Source organism: Alosa sapidissima, chromosome 24, assembly GCF_018492685.1.
Source record: "Alosa sapidissima isolate fAloSap1 chromosome 24, fAloSap1.pri, whole genome shotgun sequence".
NCBI lineage: Eukaryota > Metazoa > Chordata > Actinopteri > Clupeiformes > Clupeidae > Alosa > Alosa sapidissima.
Window position 1 is genome coordinate 25020250 of NC_055980.1, and position 11672 is coordinate 25031921.

An 11672-nucleotide genomic window follows, 5' to 3' on the forward strand; every position below is an offset into this window, starting at 1 on the left:
ACAAGCTTTTCATATGGCACTATGATGCTTAGTGTGCACATATTTACATGGAGTTTTTCCATTCAAACCGTCAGCTGTACTGGCAGATCATTGACCCATCATAGAAATGCTTATGTCACACTGTCCAGCCATGCTAATATTGCCATGCTTTGCTCAAGTGCACACAAATGTCCTTTTATTATTTTTGATGAGTTTTGCATCTTCGATTAATTTTGTTTCATCTTTTGGTTTCTCTACCCCTGTTGTTCAGATGCAAAACCCTCTAACTCGGTCTGACCACTTTTCTATTTAATGATTATTTTTTTCCATCAGCCTACAAATCGATATTTCAGACCATGAAAAGAGTGGTATTTAGTGGGTTTTGAAGGGAAATTATTATGCGAAGCGGCGGTCATATAGGTTTAGTCAGATTTTTTTTCTTTTTCACATGTCCAAATTTCCGTCAATCATTCCCGGGACACTGAAAGACCGGGGTACACGGAACTTGGTGGGCATGTAACCCCACATGCATAGCATGGAACCATCGTTTTTCGTTTTGATCTGTAGCCCCCCCGCTGGACTGGACCCCCCAAAAGGAGGGTAGGGCAGACACAGTTTTCTGTGAATATCTCGAGCCTTACAATAAAATAATTTATGTGTACATTTAGTGACCGTACACCAACACAGGATTCTGTGAATATCTTGAGAACCGTAGAGCCTTGGATGACCAATTTTTTCTGTGTGTTTGCCTCCAGGGGTCATGTTAACCCATTCCATATGCACACATGTGCATAAACAGATACACACGCACACACATACATTCACAGTAATCATACGTATGACACATACTCACACAGTAGACATATGTACGCATGCATGCACATGCACAAACACAGGCACATACGCAGGCGCACACACAAGCACGCACGCACACACACACACACACACACACACACACACACATAAACATAAACATGTACACACGCACACATGCACACAATTCAAGAATTTCTCAGAATTATGAACAGGCAAGATGGGGGTGGGGTTGTATAACATGAATTTTACATGTGAAATCTATGAACTAATCATGTTTTTTGTACTTATTGTCTAGCAGATACCAGTGAGAATTGAGTGTGGATAATGCAATTTAGTGAGACAGTTAGAATCATATATGCCTTTCAGCGTGATTTATTTTTGTGGAAAAAAAGTGCTGGACTGGGCGGCGGTCATATTTTGTACCGCTCTGTGGTACATCTAGTTTAAATAAAGCGTATATGTGGAGAGCATTCACTCACCATTGTTATCTAATTTTTTACGGATGTGGCGTTCAGAGGGTTTTGCATCAGAACTCTGCATTTGTCTGTAATTGGATAGGGTACAGTAAGTAACAGAATACAGTTACTAAGATGATGTGATCAATGTTGAGAAAACACCATTTTAATGTGATGGGGAAGCATATTACCGATCACACAATTCACAATGATCACCTGAATATACATAACATACTGTACAATCACAACACCTAAAGTAAAGAGGCATATGCTATTACAACTTCCTGATTATATACTAACAACTGCATAATTATTGTTTAAAAATGTATGGATACATTTAATTTCATTCAAATATTTACCCACAGGCACTTGGTGTAGAACATGGTATGGATGCTTTACCCACGGGCACTTGATGTAGAACATGGTATGGACACTGTAGCCAGCTTTACCACAGCTACCACGTTGCAGGCTTATGCAAAATTCCAGAATTGAATTGAAATGGGCTCTTAAATTCCAATTCAATTCTTGAATTTCACTTGCATTTCAATTGAGGTAGCAAACAGGAAGTAGAATTGCAATTCAAATTGTGCACAACCCTGCCATGTTGTGAGACACTTTTTAATCTAAAGCAATTTAATTTACCATCTGACAAGATACTGTAGATAGATAGATAAGGCCTAAGTTTAAAGAAATAATAGAGCCAATAGTCTTAAGTTTAAAGAAATAATAAATAGCATAATTTTGTTTTAGCAAACATTAAAAACCGGTCCTATAAACCTGAACACCTTACAAAGGTTAAACTAAAACAAAGTTAATTAAAATGCTGCAGCAAATACTTTCTTTTTTTATTATAACATAGACATTAAAAGCATGTACTTTTTTACTTTTATTTATGTAGGGTTGTACTTCTGGTACTTCTACTTTTACTAGTAAATATTTCTCTGGTTATTTGTACTTAGTTTCAGTGCTTCTTCCACCACTGATGATAGGACACACACCGACACACACACACATACACCAGTTTGATGCTGCTAAAGACTTTATTGATCGAGAAAGACATCAACTTTATTGATTGAGAAAGACAGGAGAGATGCGCGGCCATTAGAGGGAGCTGTTGTTCATCTGTATTTGCGGACGGCACGCTGGATGAACTTTGTGTAGCTGAGCACACGTGTGTACACGCCAGGGTAGCCACGCCGGGCACAGCCATGTCCAAAACTCACCACCCCGACCTGGACGAACTGCTCAAACGACTTACACACCAGGGGGCCACCAGAGTCGCCCTACACACACACACAGACACACACACAAACATACACACACACACACACACACACACACACACACACACACACACACACACACACACACATACATACACACTAGGGGTGTGAATCTCTCATGTAAAAGACGATACGATTCACATCTAGATACATGGGCACGATTCGATACAAGAAAAGATACATGTTCATAAAAAACAATTCAGTACGATTCGATGAGATGCGATTCGATGCAGTTCAAGAATGGAAAGCATTCTGAAAGATTTATCATTTGCTCAAGGTGCACATTCATTTTATGTTATCAATTATCATGGTCATGGTTGTCAATTAGACAAAAAAAGTGTGAATACGATTATCTAAACTGAGGTTTGTATCATACTGTATACTGTATAGAAATGAAAAAATAAGTCTACATTTCAGTCAAACACAGCAGCCAAATACAACATAAAAATACATTTTTATAGACATTATAGATTTTATAGAGAATAAAATAGATAGATAGATAGATAGATAGATAGATAGATTGATACTTTATTGATCCCCAGGGGAAATTCAAGGTCTCAGCAGCAGCATACATACAACACAAACACATTCTTTAACAGCAGAAAGAGTAATTAAAGTATATAATATAAAAACACAACTAAGCAGTAAGGACAGTAGAAGATAAAGAATATGCTAAATATACTAAAATACAAATTATACTAACACTTAATACAATATATAAAAATATACTAAAATACAAATTACAAAAATACAAATTATACTAACACTTAATCTAAATCAATTCTAAAAACAGTATCCAGTGGTGATTAATAAATCAGAGGCGCTTGCCATGACTGAGCCTGTGATTCTCTGTGTATAGTAAGGTATGGTAAGGTGCTCTAAGGTGCTCTGTGTGAATGAGTGTCATGGTGGTAGTGCAATGGTGATAGTGGTCATGGTGATAGTGCAAATGAGTAAGCCAACAGTGCAACAATGTAGAAATAAAGTAAAGTAAAGTCTATATAGCTATATATTTAACTATTTAAGAAAAACAGTAAGGAAATCCCTTCATCAAACATAAGGCTACTCAGACTATCATTTTCGCCTGGAAAAACAAAAGAGTAAAAACGACCGAGTGCGAGTTGTCACGTGCTTAAGTTGCAGTAGATGTATGGGTAATGAGGTCCTTTGACAACTTTGGGCAATGAATGTAGCCCAAAACGAACTGCATTACCCACAAATCTGTGCCACGTGTAGTTTCAAAACCGGAAGTGGGCGCTGCTTGCAACGTAAATGAGAGTCTGAGCGAGCAGAAAAGGTTGTGAACCGATTCGTAACAAGTAAATCGATATAACGACCGGTTCATTTAAGTTTTATTCCGATACGGGGCTTCACGTATCGATGTAGCCGTATCTTACACGTTAAAAACAGATACCGATACGTATCGGTTAATCTTTACACCCCTAATACACACACACACAAACATTGAAAGTGTCAGACACCAAACAGGACGAGGACCACAAAAGCGTCACGTTCAAAAGTTTATTTAAGGGTTGGGGGTTATGGGGGTTTCAGGGGTTCCAGGGGTTCCGGGGGGGGGGGTACAGGAGTTCCAAGAGTCTGCGTGTGTGTGTTCCCCCAGTAGCCGAACAGCGATGGCAGGAGCTGGATGATCCGGGAAGTCCTGGGGGAAACACACACACACAACAGCAATTGAAACGAAGCAGCAGTACAGTCAAGGACTAGGCGGTATTCGTAGAAGAGGGACGGAAGGCAGGTCAAGATTACCGGGGCTGGAGAACACAGAAGTAGTCGAGCGGGTCCGGGATCACAGGCAAAGAGTAGGAGGCGTTTTCCAAAACAGGCAGGTAACTGGTGCTGGTTGCAGACGATCTGACAAGTGTGGACTGAAAAGCAAGGCTTTATATACAGGGCATGATGAGTGGTGAATGCAGTGCAGCTGGTAGGTAACGAGGGTGAGGCAGAGCAGAGCAGAGCAGGAACAGGTGGAGGTCATCAGACTTCAATCAGCGTGTGTTACCAGGCAGAGAGAGAGCTCATGACAGAAAGTTATTGTCTATTTGGGTCATTGAAATGTATGAGTTAAAGGAGAATTCCGGTGTGATATTGACCTAAAGTGTATTGAAACATGATACCGAGTGTGAACGTATGTCTCATAGCCCATCTCGGCTTGTCCCCTGCACTCCAAAATCTGGCGCTAGTTAGCCGATGCTACCAACAGCTTTTTCAATAGTGGTGCTTCGGCATCGGGCTAGCCATGCAAATAAATCACTGTTTTACACCATTTACGAGGCTCAATGTATCTCTACACTTCATTGGTAGACTTCCGAGGGCCCTGACATTTAAAACGATACATTGAGAACTTTAATGGAATAGTCCAGCTTAGAGATGACCATGGTCTGAACAAGAAGTTGTGTGGAATCTTGTGTCAGATAAGGTCTGATCTTCCTAATGTTGTAAAGCATAAACCGACATGATTTTGCAATAGAAGCTATATGCTCAGAGAAGTTAAGTCGGTCATCAATTACACTCTGTATTACAATTATTCTACTTTGTATTTTTGTTTTTTAATTATTGTATGTTATGTAAACTAAGTTTACATAAACTACTTTACTAATGTGTTCATTTACCAGAAATTAAAAAGTGAGCATAATCTAGTTAAATAAGCAACAATTTAGCAAATGAGCCTATTATTTCGTAAAATGAGCGCACTATTTAGTAAAAAGAGTGCACCATTTATTAAATTGAGGACATAATCTAGTAAAGGACACAATCTAGTGAGAGCACAATTTAGTAAAACGAGTGCACTATTTAGTAATATAATCACACTCTTTGGTAAATCAAATGCACATTTTCTTGATAAACACAACAAATGGAATGGCACCTTCAGCGTTCCGCACCAAACATTGTGAAATATTTCAACCAGAATATTAAAAGTAGAATTGTATTAGACCATGTCCTAACCGGACGCGATGCAAGCAAACATTAGCAATAAAATCCGTGTAATTACATGGTTTTCAATTGGAGTGTCCTGACTGCAACGAGGCGGGAGCAGCACGATACAGTGCAACGTTTTAAAGTCGACACGTCGAGATTAAAGTAGATATGATATTTCAACTTTATTGCCGAAATTGCGAGTTTAATGAGCGAACGTTAGCAATAAAATCCGTTTACATTGTTTTCAATTGGAGAGTCCTAACTGCAAGTGACGCGAGCAGCGCGATGCAGTGCAACGTTTTGAGACCTTTTGTTGGGCGCCGGTTTCTATTTTCTTTCTGTCGCTCGCTTTGTTCTGCTATTTTGAATGAGGAATTCGACGCAATAGAAGGGCATATTTAACAGATTCAGTGTAGACAGATAAGTATAAGTAGAAATACACTTGTGAAATTTGGTCTCTGCATTTATTCCAATCCGTGAATTAGTGAAACACACTCAGCACACAGTGAACACACAGTGAGGTGAAGCACACACTAATCCCGGCACAGTGAGCTGCCTGCTACTACAGCAGCAGGGGTTAGGTGCCTTGCTCAAGGGCACTTCAGCGGTTCCTGGTCGGGGCCTGAACCGGCAACCCTCTGGTTACAGGTCCAGAGTGCTAACCAGTGGGCCACGGCTGCCCCACAACAGATAACGCTGACAGTCGCTCGCCTGTATCCTGTTAGGACATAGTGTAAGCCTTTAAATGCTCCGCTGAAAGAGGCTACTCCACTGGATCTGGTACTCTAATGGCATTTTGCTCATCCCACAGATCTGACCATTTTAATCAGTATATAAGTATTATATCTAGGTATATATATCTGTATATGATACGTATATGATTTTGACCATTTTGATCAAAACACATTCTTCATTTACTTCTTATTTCATGGGTCACTCAAACACACACACACACACATACACACACACACACAGTGCATCTCACCTGTAGCTGAGCTGAGCAGCAGGGTTACACAGAGACAGACCCTGAGGTTCATGTCTGCAGTCTGCTGGAATGCACCGAGAGCATAGCTATTAAATACAGTGACCACACACACACATGCTTCAAACAGTCACACACACACACACACACACACATGCTTCAAACAGTCTAGGACTAGGGGTAAAACCACTACTGATTATAGGGGCCCAAGGGGAGAGAGGGCCCATGAAAAGTCTGGAACATATTTTATTTTACCTGGATATTTTATATATGTATGTATGTAATTACATTTCATAATAAATGTCAAATGAAATGTAAAGTCAGTGTATAGGCTGAAGAACTTGCTTGATTGACTTACTACATTTTGTATACAAAAAAAGTGAAGACTATCTAAGGTCTCAACCACCCCTTGCTTATGCGCCAAAAGGTTTGGTCCATCTGCATGCATTTTGTTTATGTTAGTTCAGTTGAGCATCGGTGAGAGAGTGCAAACTGTGCTGCTGAACAAATGTTTTTTTTTCTCCAAGAAAGCTAAATCAGGCCACCAAAAAAGAAAGGAGAGACAGGAGGAAATCAAAAGTGAGGGGAAAACAATTGTTAACAGTCTTCTTTTCAAAGAAAGGTGAGCACAAACTAAAACACGAAATCCGTGGTGCATAACTGGTTGAATATCTCCGCGATCCTTAGTGCTAAAAACATACAGAGACAAGCCATTGAAAGAGCAGAAAATATACTTTCAAATGATACCTTGGTTATACACGTAATCCGAGGTAAAAGCTAAATATATAAACTGTACATTATCAACTAACAACACTGTTTGCTATTTGCTATCACACCATTATAATAGTAGCCTAATTTTAAACATGATTAACTAATAGGCTATGGTATTTATGGGGGGGGGCATCAGGACAGCCTTTGTATAGGGCTCTTGTGCTATGCCTCTGCACACTCACACACACAGACACAGACATACAGTACACACACACGTGCTTCACAGACACAAACACACACACATGCTTCAAACAGACACATACACACACACACACACTCTCATATAACTCTGGTAGAACAGTCTATTAAATTCAATGACCACACCCACACACATTTATGCTTCATGCACAAGTGCACACACACATAGATGCATATACCTATGTTCCTTTGTAATGTCGTTGCATAATGACATATGAATCCCCCCTACACACACACACACATATACACAGACACACATATACACAGACACACACTTCATTTATTCAAGTAGGAATTCTTATTCCAGAGAATCAGAATCCCCCCCTCATATAAACATAAAAAAGCTATGAGTCATCATAATCTGCTATCTCAATGTGTTAGGTGGTCGGAGTGAACGTTACAGACACACGCAGGGTCTCGCCAAAACAAGCTGCTACCAAATCGTCTTGTAAGTAAACTACCAGTGCTTTTTCAAAGTTCTCAATGTCTCGTTTTAAATGTCAGGGCCCTCGGAAGTCTACCAATGAAGTGTGGAGATACATTGAGCCTCGTAAATGGGTGTAAAACAGTGATTTATTTGCATGGCTAGCCCGATGCCGAAGCACCACTATTGAAAAAGCTGTTGGTAGCATCGGCTAACTAGCGCCAGATTTTGGAGTGCAGGGGACAAGCCGAGATGGGCTATGAGACATACGTTCACACTCGGTATCATGTTTCAATACACTTTAGGTCAATATCACACCGGAATTCTCCTTTAAACATGCCTAAAAAAAAGATCTAGCCAGTATCTATGTTTTCATGGACAGCAAGAATCCGCTTCGTTCGTTGAAAAAGGCTACGTTGTTTGTTGCTGCTACCCACGTTATCTCCAGTGGTTTAACTGTTTAACTTGCACAGATGCGCACACACAAGAATGAGCGCTCACACCACTGCCCCCTAAGGCTATGCCTCTTTATTTGATAACAATAAATTAAGAAATATTTCCTATTCTGGGAAATGCTTAGTTTATTTGATTGTGCCGGAAATTATCCGCGGACCAGCAATCTCCTCGTCGAGGAGGCCCTAACCCTGCAGACCATAGACAGAGAAAGCATAGGCCTACTGTATGCAACTCCACTTCCAACGTCACTGATTCCGACAGATACGCCCGACACTTCCGCTTTTTTATCTGGTGGTGAGCCGGTGCTGACCGGACATCTGAGGCTTCAGACGTTACCATCATCCATCACGTCTGGCCTCTGAAAAAAACTTTTAAGGCTAGTCTGCCTAAGCCTGGCCATGTTTGAACCGTCTCACTCATTTGTTCGTTGTTTAACATGGACGTTTTAAGTGTGCGCTTCCTATTTGAAATGCAGCATAGGCTACGCATGTTTTTTTAATAACTTTCAAACGGTAGCCGGTTCATTTAAAAACATAGCCAAAGAGGACGTATTGCTTTAATATACTGTAGGCTTACATTTTAGGCTTATTCTCAAATTCAGATTGCTTAGGGGGACAGGATTAGGCTATTAGACAATTTCAATCGGACAATTTGATCGGAGAGAATTAATTTTGTCGGACATTTCATTTTTTTTCCGGCCAATGTCCGGTAATTAGCCTACCGAACAACGGAAACCCTGATTCAGAGACTGATGTTGTTAGTGTAAAATAACTGGAGGTGCCTGGAGGTGTTACTAAGATGGTGGAGACTTGCCTTACAGGACTTTGTGTTTGTTTACTTTGGGTTTAGGCCTACCCATAGGTAACAGTTTGACCAGCTGATGACTGAAATGTTTGAGGCTAATTCAGGATCAAATAAACACAAACAAACACTTGTTTGATGCTGCTGTAAACTTTACTGATCAGAGAGACAGGAGGAGAGGCAGAAGAGAGAGAGGAGAGAAGGAAAGAGAGAGATCAGGTAGAGGTGGAGAGCTCCTCCCTGTGTGACCACTAGAGGGCGGTGTTGTTCAGCTGTATGTGCCGATGACGTCCTCGATGAACTGCATGTAGTTATACACACGTGTGTACACGCCAGGGTAGCCACGCCGGGCACAGCCAACTCCAAAACTCACCACCCCGACCTGGACGAACTGCTCAAACGACTTACACACCAGGGGGCCACCAGAGTCACCCTACACACACACACACACACACACACACACACAGACACAGACTTTATTTATTCAAGTAGGAGCTCTCATTCACACACACACCTGCAGACAGAATCAGAACCCCCCCCCCTCCCCCCACACACACACACACACACACACATAAACTCAGCTATGAGTAATCAACGTTTAACGTGGTTAAAGTGGGATTTGGCAGGTGGGGGAACCCTCAAATCCAGTGTCGGTGCAACAGGAAGAATTACTCACCATGGGACAACACATTGAGTATTGTGGTGTAGCAATACTATTTATACAATTGCTAGTATCTTGGTCACCTCTGTGGCTGTTCTCTCATCCAGTCAAAATAGCGCTCATATTGATTTGTACCAGGGGCGTCACTAGATCTACAACTGCACTGGGGCACAAGCCCCTCTAGGGGGGTTCGGGAATGTTCCACCGTAAGATTTTTAAAATATATATATTTTAACGTAAAGTATAGTATAAGTATATATGGTAACACTTTACTTGACAGTTCAACTGTCATGACACATGAAACCTAACCCTAACCCTAATCCTAATCTCTAACCCTAATCCTAACCCCAACCCTAACCATAACTAGCCTGGCTAGCGCCACCACTTCTCAATGAGACGTGGTCTGGGAACCAAACGTTCATTTTCTCGTATTTTAAAAAAATGCCCAGATCCGTTTATTGGGTGCCACGGATGTCTATCAAATGCATCTGTGCATAGCTCATCATCGTCTTGCTTTCCCCCCTGTTCTGTTATTGGTTCCCTATCTCAGGCGAAAATTTGCTCCATGGTCTCCAGGCTGCCTTAGCAGCGTGAATCAAATCGCGCGCAAGGCAGCATGGGAACACCCAGGCTAAACCATAACTTTAAACCTAACCCTAATCCTAACCCTAACTTGTTATGACAAAAACCGAATGTCACTTAATAACAGAAGCGTTATGTCATAAACGTTTATGACGTTCATGACAGTGTCATGTCACTCTTACAGTATGTCGACACTGTCAAGTAAAGTGTAACCGTATATATCCTATACTCTTTTGATCCCGTGAGGGAAATTTGGTCTCTGCATTTATCCCAATCCGTGAATTAGTGAAACACACTCAGCACACAGTGTACACACAGTGAGGTGAAGCACACAATTATCCCGACCCCTGGAGCTGCCTGCTACAGCGGTGCTCGGGGAGAAGTGAGGGGTTAGGTGCCTTGCTCAAGGGCACTTCAGCCGTGCCTACTGGTTGGGGTTCGAACCGGCAACCCTCAAGTCTGTAGCCCTAACCAGTAGGCCACGGCTGCCCCCACATTTAAATGCATTTAATGGTGCACTTTGAAAAGAAATTCAGAGGTTAGACTTGCTTACTGTATTTTTATCTAATGGGAATATTTGTCTGGATGGGAATATTTGTGCTGTAGCCAAAACTATTTTACACTTCAGAATTGTAACCATGCACACAAAGGTGGAATAGTTATGATGATACTGAAATATGTTCACAACTATAAAGAATATTTGCTGAGTTCCACAGCTCAGAAATGGTCAAAATAGTTTTCATTTCAGCAGTCCATGAAATTATGCAGAAGTGGTCACCTGTGTTGTTCACCTAGTTAATCTAAGATTATAGATTGGTCATAGTAATGGTCATCTACACATGCTATATATCTTCCTTATGGCTAGCAGCATTAGCAGTGAAATGCGGAAGATTGGAAGGAAGTTGAATGTAATATGAACATGAATGGGCCTAGATACAGCATATTTAAAAGTAGCGTTAATAAAACATGAAAAGCAGCTCCACACACTTCATGATGAAAGTAGTAAAGAGGGAAAACATCTTTTGTTTACGGAGTGGGGAGTTTTGGAATGGCCTGCACACACTCTCAATACACACACACACAAATCTATTCATAGAAACACACTGTGAAACTCAAACATACTCAGTCACACACTCACTCATACTCACTCATAAACACATATTCGTTGAATTTAATCACAAACACACACACACACACACACACACACACCTGGCAGGCGTCCTTGCCTCCCTGCATGTATCCGGCACACAGCTGGTTGTTACTGGTCTTAGGGTACGCTTGCCTGCAGGTCTTGTCGTCCACTAGGGGGAGCCTCAGCTGCTGCAGT

At 41.1% G+C, this 11672-nt stretch overlaps 1 protein-coding gene across 1 annotated transcript in view; it reads right to left on the bottom strand.

The window, feature by feature from the left end:
- Window positions 1–9239: 9239 nt before the first annotated feature.
- The window catches only part of LOC121700277 (tryptase-2-like), a 14439-nt gene continuing 12006 nt past the window's right edge, over window positions 9240–11672 (bottom strand). The window contains exons 5-6 of the mRNA XM_042083157.1: window positions 11555–11672; window positions 9240–9535 (exon numbers count right to left, since the gene is read on the bottom strand). The exon at window positions 11555–11672 is cut by the window's right edge and continues 22 nt beyond it. Coding sequence (XP_041939091.1) covers window positions 9371–9535; window positions 11555–11672 — 283 coding nt within the window. The 3' untranslated portion in view covers window positions 9240–9370. The remainder of the gene's footprint in view (window positions 9536–11554) is intronic.